At 38.4% G+C, this 15,864-nt stretch overlaps 1 protein-coding gene across 3 annotated transcripts in view; it reads left to right on the top strand.

Annotated features, from left to right (window-relative positions):
* Window positions 1-12,024: 12,024 nt before the first annotated feature.
* The window catches only part of LOC141565444 (ADAMTS-like protein 2), a 31,966-nt gene continuing 28,126 nt past the window's right edge, over window positions 12,025-15,864 (top strand). Inside the window, exon 1 of one of the 3 annotated variants that reach the window (XM_074308501.1) lies at window positions 12,025-12,333. In XM_074308501.1, the coding sequence (XP_074164602.1) occupies window positions 12,220-12,333 (114 nt within the window). In that variant the 5' untranslated portion in view covers window positions 12,025-12,219. The remainder of the gene's footprint in view (window positions 12,334-15,864) is intronic. The other 2 variants (XM_074308500.1, XM_074308499.1) reach the window with 2 other exon arrangements.

Raw genomic sequence — 15,864 nt, 5'->3', positions numbered from 1 at the left:
AGTTTAAGAGAAAATAAAGTCCAGAGGAACAACATAATCAATAAAGGGGAACTTTTGCCTTAATAGATTTCAAAAGATACTATAAAACTAGAATTACTAAAACTATCTGCTAACAAGCAACAAAATAGAAAAAAAATCAAAGTAGAAAATCCATAACAAAATCCAAATATATGCAAAGCATTGGTGCTTAATAAATGCAACTTTGGGTGACAGGAAACACTGAATTAAAAAGTTGTAGAAATTGGGTAGTTGTATGAGGAAAAATGAGTTCAGACTCAGCTTAATTTCCACTTGGATCAAGAGCCCAAGTATATGATGTGGTTCAATGTTGAGCTAATAAAGCTTTAATAGTTCTGAGAGACTGGCCAAAATCTGGTATCGTTCTACTTCTTGCCTCAGTCATAGAGGCCAAAGGATGAATTAGGACCCTCTGATAATGCATGTCCTGTAGTCAGAGACATAGGCACAGATGAATCAAACATTAAGCACCTCCTGGATACCAAGGACCAGGCTAACTCTGGAAATACAAAGAGGAAAAAGACAGTTCTTCAAGATGCTCACAATCTAATAGGAGACATGTAAACAGTTACATACAAACAAGTTATATTCAGGATAAGTAGGAAATAATTAACAAAGGGAAGATAATAGAATTAAGAGAGTTGGTAAAGGCTCCCTGTAAGAGGTTTGAATTAGCACTTAAGGATAGCATGAAAGTCAGCAGAGTTGTGGAGGGAGACTATTCCAGGTGGAATGTCTTGTTCTGGAACACAGAGGCCAGGGTCACTATATTGAAGATTATGTGGCAAGGGAATAAGGTGTTGTAAGAAGGCTGGAAAGGTTCAAGGAGGCTATTATAAAGGACTTTTCATTTTTTTCTCAATAATATTTTTCCTATAATTAGTTTTCAACATTCATTTTTTTAAAAAATTGCTTTTTATTTTCAAAATACAAAGATAATTTTCAACATTCACCCTTGCAAAACCTTGTGTTCCAAATTTTTCTCCCTCCATTCCCCCACCTCTCCCCTAGATAGCAAGTAATCCAATATATTTTAAACATTCAACATTCATTTTTGTACAACTCGTGTTCCAAAGTTTTTTTTCCCTTTCTTACCTTCCTCCTCCCCAAGAGTGTAAGCAATCTGATATAGGTTAAATAGGTGCAATTCTTTTAATTATATTTCCATATTTGTCATGTTATGCAAGAAAAATCAGATCAAAGGGGGAAAAAAACTTGAGAAAGAAAAAAACAAGCAAACAAGAACAACAAAAGGTAAAAATGCTATGCTTCAATTGTAAAAGGCTTTGAATGACAACTTATTCTGTATTTGATCTTGGAGGCAACAGGGAGCCATTGGAGTTTATTTAGTAGCAGAGGGTGACATGAGCAGACCTGTCTGTTGGGAAAATCACTTTAATAGATGAGTGTAAGATGATTAGTGGGGAGAGACCTGAGGCAGGCTGACCCACCAGCAGGCTATTGCAATAGTCCAGCCGTGAAGTGATGAGGGCAAAGTACATGATATGTGTGGGTTACTGTGAGGGCCCTCTGTGGGGTCAAATCAGACCACTCCTCTGCTGGGCCAAGCCTCTTACTCCTGAGGTAGTGCTGTGGTCTTTCAGACTAAAAAGAAACTTTTAGTTTGGAATTTGGAGAAGTTTCTGTTCCTTTGGCTGAACTCTGAAGAGTGTACACCTTGGAGGCAGCAGATGGCAGTGCAAATGGGTCTTACTGCTTTTGTAGCACACAGCTCTTGTTTTCTCATGAACCAAACTTTCTAGTTAATATTTTTATTTTCCTCCTTTTCTATCTTCACTTCTTATTGAATAGTTTAATACTGTCTTCTTGAGCCTTTGCCCCCATATCTTGTTGAAGACTTTGCCAAGCCTCAACCTTAAATTACTCTCACTATCCTCTGCCTTCATTTCTATTCAGATACTTTGGTACAAAGCCATTTTGCCTGTTATTTTTCAGACAACTCTGAGTTCAGAGTCAACTAAAATCTCAAGTCTAATTCACACATAACATTCTGCCCTCCATTTTCCCTTGTGCAGATGAATTTTTGAACCTAATCTTACATTTATGCCTATTTAACATCAACTTATTAGATTTGGCCCATTAAAAAAAAATCTTTTGAGGTCTTTTTTTTTGAATCCTGATTCCATCATGTAACGTGTTAATGGTCCCTCCCACATTTTTGTGTCATCTTCAAATTTTGCAAGTATGCCCTCAATCAGCAAGCAGACCATCCTGCACCTTCCATGCTTATGCCGCATCTTAGCTATTCTGCTCCTTGGATGACAGACCCGAAGTTCTTAAATGCTTTTAATTCATGCGTTTGTTCTTGTATTCATTCATTGCCAGGCCCATACATGAAACTTTTCACATTGTGTAGGATCTGTTAGAGCTTGCTCTGTACCTGCATGGCTTTAAAGAACCTAGGGTTACCTCTAATACTAGTATGAAAAATTGGAATAAGACTTTTAATGGAGATGACCAGTCTGGCAACTTTGTCTAAAGGGAGAAAAAAAGAAAATATTAGTCCTGCATGATTTTTGTCTTTTTAAAAAATTACATTTATTGATTCTACTTGTCTTTGAGCACAGTAATTTCCCAATCCCTCTCCAGCCTGAATTTTTCCTTGTGACAAAGAAAAATAATTAGACAGACATCCAATACAGTGAATATGATAATGTACAACATTCAGGAACATCAATCCTCCATATCTCTGCCATGAGTGGGGAGGTATCTGTTCTTTTGAATTTTCATTGGCATTTCCAGGTACTTAGTAAAATTTTAATTTACCTTTTCATAATTGTTTTTATATTGTTCCCTTGGTTCTACCTATTTTACTCTGAAGACTAAGATTATATAATTCTTTCAACATTTCTCTTTCTCATATTTTTTCATTACTGTAGAGTCAAATTCCTTCATATTAGTATAGAATACTTTTTTTCATTTGTTCCTCAATCACATTTTTTTTCTTTGAAGAATTTGTGCTGTCTCATATCACTTTTAACCTATTTAAGTGTCTACAAAATATCTTTTTAGCAATTCGTTCTAGGATTATGTAAAGAATTGAAGTCAAGCTTACCAAAAAGTTTGAAGACTTCTGCTTTAAAAATGTTGGTCCCAATTCTTTAAGAATTTAAATTCATGTTACCATAACTAGGGCATGGCTTCACATGTCCTGTGAGTCCATCCAGCTTTATAACCTCTCTTCATTGTCTGACTTTTCCTTGCTATTGAAATTTTTTTTAAGGGGGTAGAGGATGTCCAGCAGACACAGAAAAATTTCAAGTGATTCTAAAAAATTATTGGAATTCTATAATTCTCCTGATATTCTCCTATGATCCTGTAACCTTAGTGCCTTTGGGCCACCTTTGCCTTGTAGGAGTAATAGGTTCCTTTCACTGTTTCTGAGAAATATGACTAAGGGACTGAATTTCTTTAATTTCTTCTTGCCATTCCTAGATTCTAGTAAGGAATATGCTGTTCCAGATTTTGAGAAGGGAGGATGTAAATCACTAAGCTACAGGTTTTCGTTACACATGCCTTCAAGAGGACATTGTTAGTGTCTGGGTTTGGCTTGCATTATGGATGATTTCCTGGACCACACATGTTGAATCTATCAAGCCTTATAGGTCAGTTCTCTAAATGGCTAATGATTTTTCCAGCTGGAGCATGGGGCTGTAAGTGACCTGAGGAGATTTCATCCGAAACACATAGACACATATATACCAAAGGGAATGATGAACAGGCCTCTGACAGATTTGAGTTGGCGAGCCTTGAAGACCCAGTGGGGATGGACCAGCTGCTCTGCAGAAATGTCCTATATGCAGGGAGAATTCATATAGAGTGTGCTGTGGAAAAGAAAAAAATGCATGAATATCATGAATCTGTTGTATAAAGAGCATCAAATGGCATTATTTAGTTTCTGCCTGCAATGGTCCAATAAATTACATCTTTGATCCACAAATGGGAACTATAAAATAATAATCCACCCTCTGAGGTAGATAATGCAGGATATGGTTATCCACATTTTATAGGTGAAGAAACAGAAATAAAATGATTCAGCTAGGATCTTATAGCCAGTAAGTGTCTGAGGCAGGATTCAACTTCAGCTCCTGACAATAATAAAGCAACTTGACGCAAGGTAGCTTCTTAATAGTACCTATTCCATTCCATTAGATGTCTACTAAGTACATCCAAAAGAGGCATAACCTCCAAGAAACAAGTTTCTGATTTATGTTTTTCACACTTAGGTTTCCTCTTTCTCTTTAGGTTATATGCATGGGGCACATAATTTTCTTCAGGAATTCTGAAAACTGGGCAGTTGGGGGAAGTACATCAAATTAAGGCTAGAGGAAAAAACCCCACTATATCATACTAAGAAGCTGCTTTCTGATACTTTTGGAACAAGCAATAAACAGTCCTACATTTACTATACTTAAATTTTACTATATTTAGTTTTTTGTATGCTATGGTCATTGTGCAATGGAATTTGAAAACACATATAATTTAATGTTCATGAGACTTAACTTTTTCAGAAGATTGTAAAAGTAGATATGATTTGAATCACTGAATTGTTTAAATAATTTAAATATGTACTACAATTCCACCACTCTCCCCTCCCAGGTGTAGAATTTCTTTCTGTGTAGGAATAAATTACCTATCCCATGTTTAATGTATATTTGTCCCACATATGATTCACATTTGTACATTGAATATCTCTTATCAATCTATTTGGAGTTCTATACTAAAGCCATACTTTAAGACATAAATTTGATGCTACAGTGGGAAACTTAATGAAGAATGTGAGTATGGGGAGGTGGTTAATACCCATAATTAGAGATTAGATTTCCCCAAAACTGAACCTCAAATCACTTACAGTGCTTGGGTAAGATTCTGGGACTTGTGGGATCAGTCAGTGGTTCCATTATGTTAGGTAGATGCTGATAGGTACATCAATTTCTATGAAGAAGCTGATATATATTTGTTCAAAACGTGTTCTGTCCACATTGATAATTTTAAAATTTGTTATTTTTCAGTTATGTCTGACTCTTCGTGACCCCATTTGTTTTTTTGTTTGTTTGTTTTTAGCAAATATACTAGAGTGGTTTGCCATTTCCTTCTCCAGCTCATTTTACAGATGAGAAACTGAAACAGTTAAATGACTTGCTTCCCATTGATTGGATATTTGAAAAGAGTATCCAACTGGGGTATATAAAATTGAACTAATCAAAGTTTTTCTTTTTTCTTTTGGACTTCCAAACTGGAGCACATCAGAACAGACTTTGCTTTTGGGAATACTTGTGGGTTGAGGAAGGGAGTTCTACTCTTCTGAGCCACCAGAAGCTCAGAAGAAGAAGCTATGGTGACATAGCAAAAGTCCATGGCAGTAGTCAACATGTCCTGACCTGAGAGGAGAGTTCAAGAACACTATTCCTGAATCCTAGAATCTTGTGTAGAGGAAGGAGACTTTTAGTTCCTTAAATAGTGTGATCTCAGAATCCAGCTTTCTAGCAAAAGGAGGGAAATTTCTTGGGGAGCAGAAGTTTGAGGAGTTTCCTTGTGGATGGCTTTGACACCTAGAATTCAAGAATTTGGTCACTAAATCTTCTGATGCTAAATCTAGTTTCTGATGCAGTGGTAAACCTGGAAGAAAGAAGAGCATAGATTAAATGGTCCTTTGAGATTCCTTACAACTCCAAGATTCTCTTGATGTCTTTGGATGTTCTCAATTTCTCCTTTTCACTTTTCCCTTCCTCTTCATGCTTTCACCTTCCCCTCCCTCCAAGGAGGTAGTTAGATGGCTCAGTGGACCTGGAGTCAAGAAGACAAGTTCAAATTTGGCTTCAGATACTTACTAGCTGTATGACCCTGGACAAGTCACTTAATCTCTAATTGCCATGATGAATTTCTACTTAGCCTTAATCATGGATGCAGACTCAGTCAAACTGTGCCTTAAAAAGCCCAACATCTCCCACTGCATCCAGGGCCATCTCCAGTCATCCTAATCTAGAGACAGGTAACTTTGCACAGCTCTCCCTCACTGAAATCCAATGCACTTATATGTCATAGCATCCCTTCCCTGATGCCATGGTCCTCTTTGAGAATGAAGGACAACAGTCATGGTGGATAGAGTGCTGACTGAGTCAGGAGGATCTGAATTCAGATTTTGCTTCTGACATTAGCTTTGTTAGACCCTAAACAGAACGTTTGCCTTCATAATTTTAAGGCTGGAAACTCAGTCAGTAAACTTATTTTTATTTTTTGCTGAGACAGTTAAGTGATTTGCCCAGAGTCATACTGCTAGGAGGTGTTAAGTGTCTGAGACCAGATTTGAACCCAGGTCCTCCTGACTTCAGGGCTGGTGCTCTATCCACTGCGCCACCTAGCTGCCCCTGTCAGTAAACTTATTAAGCATCTACAATGTGCCCATGGGCTTAGATGGGCTTAGAGCTAGAAGACACCAGAGAAGACATAGAAGGGTCAGCCACTGCATCCCATGCCATTGCTAGCTGTCCTGATTTTGGTTTGCCACTGGACTTTGATGTCTCAGGAAGAAAGAGGGAGGCTGATGACTGTGCAACTCAGCCTCCTTAAATCCAATTGGCAGACAAATCAATATGTTGTGTTGTCATTGGTCCTCTTGCAAATGTAGGATGAACAGCAAGCCTTTAATCCATGGGGGGAGGAAATACTTCAGTACCTTTGCAAAAAAACTTCATGCACAATCTGGTCCATAGGAGCAGGAAGAGCTGGACATGACTGAACAACCACCTCCTCGTTCTGTCTTCTCCCCACTTTGTGTCTTTTTGATGTCCCCTTTGGGCTGCAATTCCTTTTTTCTTCTTTGGTCATTTTTGGCTGCATTCCAGTCCATCCCTAATTTCAGCAAACTGCTTTGATCAGTGATTCCCAGCCCCTCCCTCTCCTGGAGATTCCTCTTCTCTCTAGCCTGAGGCTAGATTGGGAGAGAAATGCTGATCATTTTCCTTCACTAATTATGCCACATCTGGCATGCAGATCCATCCCCAGCTGAATCCCCCAAGTGAAGGGCAAAACACCTGATTCCATTTTTCATCCTCCAAATCCTCAATCTGCATTTGGAGTCAAGTCAGAAAAGGACTGTGGAAGAAGGCATTAAGTTGTGCACATAATAAGATGATTATTAAAAATGCCAATTCAATGGCCATAATTAACAGTAGGCCATCATGACAAATATTGCAACAAGAGAAGTGTATAAAAGAAAAAAATTCCTAAGTTCTAGTCAATTACTCATTTACCACAAGCAAAGTTTTACATTAAAAATTAATATACAATTGAAAAAATAAGATATCATTTGTAATTTATTATACTAGAATTTGCTGTGTACAAGGTACTACATAAATGCAAGGTAGAACAGTATAAATGCATAATTCAAACATAAAAAGGTAGAAATGCTGAAATAGTATGGAATAAACCACTTTGGTGGAGTTGGGGAAGAGATGAGTTTTGGGTCAGTTTTTATTTTTAAAAGGTGATAGATTTGGGGGAGGAGAGGACAACTAAGTAAGATGAGAAGTGGGAATTCTAAGAATGAGGAAGTTGTATATGAGAGCAAAGAGGGGCTATGTTGAAGGGTAACCAGAGTTGAAATTGAAGATATTTTTCTTTAAAAAAGACCCAATATTTTATTAGAAGAAACATTAAACATTCACTTGATTAGTAACTAGCCATATGTAAATTTATTAATATAAATACATAATCAGAACAATTCCTTTAAATCACCATCAGGATCCATTGTCCACCAATCACTTTTAGTGGACATTCCATTTTCCACCTATAATTGTAATTATTTTCATTTTATTCTTCCAGTTCTATGAAAATCCTTAAACTGAGGGGTTTTGGAGGGAAGAAGGGAGATGACATCATTAAGGTATGTCCTAAAAATGGAATATGTCAAAAGGTATGATGATTCTTGTAATTTGTATTTCATATACTTATGTCATTAGTTTAAAAAAAAGCAATGAAAAATACTGGTAAGCTTTTGGAGGATTGGATGTATTCATTTATTTCTGGTATACAGCAAACTTTTAGAATCTTTTTAAAGTTGAAGATTTACTGCAAAGCCATTTGATATATAGTTTGGAATAATAGGAATGTGTATCATTATTACATTCCTATTATTTAAAACCATTCAAAAACAAAAATTATTGCAAAATTTTTATGGTTCAAATTTTCTGAATAGATACCTACCTGTATGCTTTAGAGATCTACCTATAAGGGTAGCAATATGATATAGTATGAAATACACTAGACAGGGTGTTAGTCTATTTGAGGTCTAATGCCAACTCTGCTTTATTTTAGCCAAGCCAATTCTTTTTTAAATTAAAGCTTTTCATTTTCAAAACGTATGCATGGATAATTTTTCAATTTTGATCCTTGCAAAACCTTGTGTTCCAAATTTCTCTCCCTTTACTTCACTAGATGGTAAGTAATCCAATATATGTTAATTATGGGCAATTTATCTATACATATCTCCACAATTATCATGCTGCACAAGAAAAATCAGATCAAAAAGAAAAAAAAAATGAGAAAGAAAACAAAAAGCAAGCAAATGACAAAAAGAATGAAAATGCTATGTTGTGGTCCACACTCAGTTTACACAGTTCTCTCTCTGGGTGTAGATGGCTCTCTTCATTATAAGACCATTGAAATTAAGCAGTAATTTCTTTAAGCCCCAGTTTCCTTATTTGTAAAACCAGGAAATTGGGGTCATTTTCATTTGAAGGTTTCTTGAACTTGAAAATATCTATGCATTATTAAGTGAGACTTAAGTTCCTTGAGGAGATCATGAGAGCAGCCTGTGTAACGACCCACAAATATACTGTAGAATGAAGACTTCAGCAAGTAGTCCAGTTGAGTTGGAACAAAAAAGTGTGAAGGGGAGAATTATGGGGAGGGGGAAGCTGGAAAAATAGACTGGCCTTAGATAATGGAACTCTTTAAATGTTAGGCCTAGAAATATGAATTTTGTCCTGTAGGCAAACAATTAAACATAGAGAGCCACTAATGCAGAGATTCCAGCTTGCAAAGACAGACTTGCACTTTAGGAAGATGATTTTGGGCATTGGATAGAAAGAAAATGTGGAAGCAGAGAATCCATTTAGGAGATTATTGAATGAACATGAAGAGAAGGAGATCAATGTGAGATATAATGTAATGCTGGAGAAACTGAGGCAAGGTAGAGATTAGAGAGTAATAATTTATTTAAAAGGGAGAGATGCACTGGTACCAAATCCATGGTTTAGTCTCAAGGCTGAATGAGATCCAGCAAACAATGTGAGTTCTCAATGACATATATACATGTGGCTCAGTCTTAGGGAGGTAGACTGAGGCAGGGGCAGTGTCAAGGTGCTGAAAGCAGAATGGGACTCTGACAGGGTGGGGTGAGCCACCGGAGAGGGGGATGACATAATAGGGAGAAGCACCCCAGAGATGGGGGGAAGCATCTTGATAAGACTGTTTCTGATATTCTGATAGCTTGAGATGGGGAGAAGCATTCTGATATTCTAAAACAGTGGTCCTCAAACTTTTTAAATAGGGGTCAGTTCACTGTCCCTCAGACTGTGGGAGGGCCCGACTATGTAAAAACAAAAACTCACACTGTCTCCTCCCCTCAGCCCATTTGCCATAACCCAGTGGGCCGCATAAACGTCCTCAGAGGGCAGCATATGGCCCAAGGGCCGTATTTTGATCTTTTATCCTTATCAAATATTCTGATTTAGGGAGGGGTGGTTTTGCAGGACTGAGCAGACAATTATAAACTGAAGCAGAACACTTAGGGAAACCGAGGCAGGACTGGGTGAGGATCATTGGGTAAACTGAGTCAGGACAACAAAAGAGAACTGTGGCATAGCAATAATAGGGAGAGAACTGGTAAGTCCCGGCAAATTATTGCATGTGGGGGGTTAGGGAGAGGGAAATGTCAGGGATGACTCAGAGTCAGGAAAGTAAGGGCTGAAGGAAAAAGAATTTGTGTTGAGGGAAGGGAGGAGTGAATAAAGAGAATATTCAGATTTCTAAAGGGAAAGCCTGTTGTGAAACAATGGAGACTGCGGGCCAACCTCCAAATTCTGCCCCAGCCAAATGTGAAAGAATCCAAGTCTGTTTCATAATGCACTCTTCCTACAAAAATACCTAGTGATCTCATGATCCCTCTCAAACTCCATGGAACACTCCTCCTAGAATGCCTTATCTGGACCTGTCCTCCTAGAAGAGCACACCACAGCCTGGCCCTTTTTAAAATTCTCTTTATATCAAAACACACCTTTCAGAAGGCTTTTTAAGTAGGTGGTATACAACTTGTAGGAGTGGAACTGTGACCAAAAGATTACTCCCTGCTTAGAGTGGTTCTTGAAATTTCACCATAAAATGTTCATTCCATTGGTTTTGAGAGGTCTCAAGAATCCTTTATTAAGATGGTAATTATTGGAAGAGGTAATTTCTAAAAGGTTTGAGCTACTTCCTTAATGTTGGCAATGGAGCTGATCTGGAGCTATTCCTTCACAGATAATTGAAAGAATGGGACAGGACAGTACGGAAAGTAGATGTTTATAAAGTGACTTAAGGGTCTTGAAGACTAACTACTTTTCAATATTATTGTTTTTGTTATTAGCATTAAAAATACTAATTATTCCCAAGTTTTCTCCCAAGAATGAGGTGTGGGGAATGAGATTCAGCATCTTTCATTTTCCTTTGCATCATAATAACCCCTGGGGCTCTTTAAAGATAAGAAAACACTTTTTGTCCCAACTTTAGGAAGTCGGTGTCAGCATTACTACCTCCATTTTAAGGATGAGAAAGCTGAGATTTAGGGAAGCTAAGGAAATTTTTAGGGATGTAACAGGTAGTATTAGTCAAATTTAGATTTCTTGATTCTAACTCCAGCACTTTTTTCTACTCCATCACATTGTGTCTCCACTGTAGCCCATCTCCCTGCTCTTTTTCCTCATGCTCACTATTTCATTTTTTATGAAATTTCATTGTGGAGACTCCTCCAAAACTCAGTACTTAGCCAGCACAGGTAGTAGTGGTAGTAGTAGTAGTAGCAAAGGATTTGAACCCTCTGACTTCAAATTCAGTGTTCTGTTTACCACAAGCCATTATCATCGATAGAAAAAAATGTGCCTTGGGATATAAACTAATTTTTTAATGGATGCTAATTAGCTATTTTACATTTCACTTCAATTGAGTAGCATCTGATCAGATAGCAACCTGGATTTTTTTCTTTGGAGGCCATTTTCTCTCTGATTCCAACTACCATAAAGGTTTGGAGAACTTCCAGGATAGAATCTCTCTCATGCATGTAAATCAACAAACAACTCTGCAACTACATCTTAGAAAGTAACCTATGGCATTGGGAAAGTTGGTGGTGGTGATAAATCATTCACTCAGGGTCACAGAGCTAATATCTGAAAAAGACCAGACTTAAATGCAGGTCTTTCTGATGCTATGCGGGTAGCCCTTCATCCACTAACGCCCTCAGCCTCTTGCCTTCCTTGTTACTAGTACTTAATGTATCACTTGGGCCTGTCTTCCCACAGCTCTTTCAACAATTGACATCTTACATTTTTATCACCTTTTCCAATCTGATGGCACGGGAACCTCAAAATTGTTTTGATTTCTTTTATTGTTAGTGTTTTGGAGTATTTTTCCGTATGGTTGTTGATAGCTTGATTTTCTTCTTTTGAGATCTGTTTATCCAAATTTTCTGACCATTTATACAATGGGAAATGGCTCTTGTTTTTATATATTCATATCAATTTCCTTGGGGATCTTATCAGATTTTTATTGCTGCGAAGGTTTCCTCCCTCATTAAACTGTTTAACTACATTGTGTGTGGGGGTGCCGAAGTGCTTCGGTTGTACATAAAGCTCTGGGCAGTGACACAGCTCCCTTTCTCCCCCTTTCTGTCCTCCTTTCTCCATCCCCTCCCCCACTGCCCATCACCCCAGCTCTCCCTCTTCCATTTCCATCCTTCCCCCTTCCCGGGGGCTGCGGGCCTGGGTGTCTCAGGGCTGCCTGTCAATCACTTCTTGTCGCGGGCCTCCCTGGCTCCCAGGAGTGGAGCAGGTTGTAAAGTCATTAATTACTCAGCCATGCAGGTTTGCATTGAAACCACTGCCAGGCTGCAGCCTCGCCTCGTTGCTCAGGGAGCAGTAGCACAGGATGGCCGCCCGCCTTCCTCCTGCCAGCCTCCGCCGCCGTCTCCTCCTGCTCGCCCTCTTGGTGCTGTCCCGGAGCGGGCTCTCCCGAGCCTCCGCCGCCGCCCTCCGAGCTAAGGTAAGAGCCGTGCGATCGGAGTCCCCCCGCCAGCCAGGGTGCATGCGGAGAGACTACGTATGGGACGCTCACTTGATCCCTCTCCGACCCCCCGAGTCTTTTAATTGTTCTCTCCACCTAACCTGGAGTGCATGGGGAGAGAACTTTTTTCCTGTTTGTTTGTTCCCCCTCCTCACCTTTTGAGCTGACTAGCAGCCTGGATCACAAAGGTAGCTTTGTCCTTTCCCTCTCCTCCCCATCTTTCCTATTTTGAATCAGGACCCTGCATTGTCCTCCACCCACCTCTTCATTTTTCCTTCTTAAAAAACTAAGTGAATTCCACTCACCCCGTCTGAAGAATTCTTGGGGGTTTATAAATGATTATTATTCCTCTTTCTTATCTTTTAAAATTAAATTTTATTTAAACATTAACAGGCATTTATTTTTCCCTCTTACCTTCCCCCTCTCCCTAAAAAAGAAGAAGAAAAAAAAAAAAAAACACTAAAATTTTATAGCAAATATACAAAACAAGGTCATACATTGGCTTGGTGCAAAAATGCGGTTCACTCTCCCTGGAGTCCATCACCTCTCTGTTAGAGAGTGAGGAGCAGATTCCATCAGGAGCCTTCCAGAATTATGTCTGGTGATTGTGTGGATCAAAGTTTTTAAGTCTTTCAAAGTTTATCCCTTTACAGTATTACTCTTATTGCAGAAATTGTTCTGAGCTTGCTCATTTCATTCTTCATCAGTTCATATAAATCTCATCAAATTTCTTTGAAACTCATCATCTTCATCATTTCTTATAGCAATATTGCTTCGGAATTATATATCACAGCTTTGTTCAGTTATTCCCCAAATGAATATTAAAATTAACTGTTCTTTAAATGTTTGACAGAATCTTTTTTTTTTTTTTCCAAACCCACCTGATCTTCGGTTTCTTTTTTTCTTTTGGAACTTATTTATGACTTTTTCAATTTCTTTTTCTAAAATTTTGCTACGTAAGTACTGTAATTCTTGTTCTATTCATCTGGGCATTTTATATTTTTGTAAATATTAATTCATTCTGCTTTAGTTCCTACATTTTCTTAATGGCCCTAAAATGACCCTTTTTGTTATTTCTTATAAAACAAATAATATTCCATTACATTAATATTACATAATTTGTTCAGTGGGCTATATTCTTGTTGAGTTTTCCTATCCATGCCCCATCTGAAAAATCTAGTTACTGGATTCCCCCTCCTCTTACTCTCTCACTTGGCAAGGGGCTAGATGCAGGAGAAGTCGAATTTCAATACTTGGTTGGGGGTGGGGGTAGGGATAAAGTCCAGGCTTTGAATTCAGTCCTGGAAGATATCAGATCATCTGAAGTGAGATTTAGTCATGTGTAGGTTGGTGTTTGCTCCCTTTCTGTGTAAGATCAATATTTGGGAGCCTTCTAGGGTCAGAGACCCAGGGCAAATTTGGTCTCCTAATGCAGACACAGTTTAACTCTTGTTTAAGTCAGGCCAGGTGTTGGGGAAAAGAAACTATGCAATTGTGAGCTTAATTACTGTTTGTGTCAAATCCCCTGCTAGTAGTGCTGGATTCCTCAAAATTAGCCTTCTTTCAGTAAGCTGCTTCATGTGAACCTGAGCTGGGAGACTAGGAGGGCATAACAGACAGAAACTTTCCCCCCAAGCAAATAAACCTCCTTTCTCAGACCCTCACCCAGCTCAGAGAGAATTATGTTGGGAAACAAGGGGGAAGGGTCATTCATCATTTCCAGTTCTAAGTCTCAAGTTGGTTTTTCCCTTACAATGCATCTACTGCTAAAAGAGATCTAATCTGCAAGCAGCTTGCTTTTAACCATTTCCTGGGGAACAAAAATTAGGTTATTTGTGAAAAGATGATCCAAGCCCCACTATTTTTGATATACTTCCCTTTCATGAATAGGAATTTTTCAGTATGGCAGTCTGTCATGTCCATCTGGGCTTTAAATGAACTTCTTGGTTATAATAGTCAATCCTGTATTATCCTCAGATTATTTGCAGGCTTCTCTTCTCTGGTCACAAGGTTTTCTTCTCCTCCTTGTCCAGTATGGCTTTGGGTCAATTTTACTTCCACCAGCTGAATTATAGGTAGAACACAATTCACTTTCTTCTCTTTCAGATTCTCTACACCATTCAATGGAGCATATTTTCTGGAGCTGACAATACGTATTGTGCAACCAAAAAATACAAAATAGGATTTGGAGAATTTATACACAGAGAAACCAAGTAGCTATTGAAGCATCAAGGCTTCCCATTCCAGTCTACCCCAACCCTCCAATCCCAATCATTAAAATCCTTCAGAAGGAGGGGAATTCCGATTGCCTTCCCATGAGTGGAATTCCCATCCGTTATAAAGAAAAAATACTTGATTCGGTTCAGTCCAGTTCAAATAAATATTTTTAAATTTTGTTTTCAATTAACAAAATGTTTTTATCTTTTCCTCCTACCTCCACCCTATTTGGGGTAGAGGAAGGAAAAACAAAACCTTTGTAAGAGATATGCATAGTCATAAGTGTCTACTCTTTGTAAGACACTATGCTGGACATTAGGGCTACAAAGAAATAATGAATGAAACAGTCCCTATCTGCAAAGAAGTATTAGGAGGATTTCCTCATTCCTAAGCCTCAGTACCCCTAGATGGAATGTGAAACAAATTTCTGTAACCTAGGGTCCATTTCACTTGAGGAGTGTGTGTGTGTGTGTGTGTGTGTGTGTGTGTGTGTGTGTGTGTGTGTGTGTTTACTTGCTAGCTTAACTTTAGAAGCAGAGTGTTAATTTTAGCCCCTGATTTCCTGGCTTACCAAGTATAGCATGGACCCATAGGAAATGTTGGTGAGACCAATGGCTATCCTGCTGTCCTTCTATACTCAAGGTTTCAGCCCTTGAAGTTGAATAGCATTATTCCCTAGTTCCTTTTGGAAAGATACAGTCAGTGTTTCAAAAACACTGGTCATTTGATATAGTCTACAGTTGGATTAGAATTAGGATCCTTAATTCTTAGGGCTGCTAAAGAGATGTCCGTTCCTCCTCCAATGGCACACATTCAATAAAATTTTATAGAGCAGCAGTCCTGGTTCAATTAATGATTTTTCTCCCTCTACTCTTTACTCTTCCCTTTCTCCAATTCATCCTTCAGAAAACTGACAAAATAATCTTTCTAATGCACGTTTGAACAGGTCACTACTTGGCTTCAATGGTTCCCCACTGATAAAATGAAAATTCCTCACACTTTGTGAGTCTAACTACACTACAGGTTATTTCCATATCTCATTCTATCCTCTCCTATCCTCATGCATTCATGAAGGCAATACCATTAAAGAATCTCAGTCTCAGAAGGAATTACTGACATTACCTTGTTTCATTAACACCTAATAATCTCTTCTATATCACATGCAACAAATGGTTATCCAGTTTCCATTTGAAAATGCCCAGTACAGGATAGCGTAGGGGGATCTTTTAGCTCCTGTGGTAACCCATAGTACTTTTATTTGTCCTGTACTAATTGTTTGGAAGAGTTTCCTTG

This window comes from Sminthopsis crassicaudata, chromosome 4 (assembly GCF_048593235.1).
Source record: "Sminthopsis crassicaudata isolate SCR6 chromosome 4, ASM4859323v1, whole genome shotgun sequence".
Classification (NCBI taxonomy): Eukaryota; Metazoa; Chordata; class Mammalia; order Dasyuromorphia; family Dasyuridae; genus Sminthopsis; species Sminthopsis crassicaudata.
Note: the sequence above shows the minus strand (reverse complement) of the source record. Positions and strands in the feature narration are given on the sequence as shown.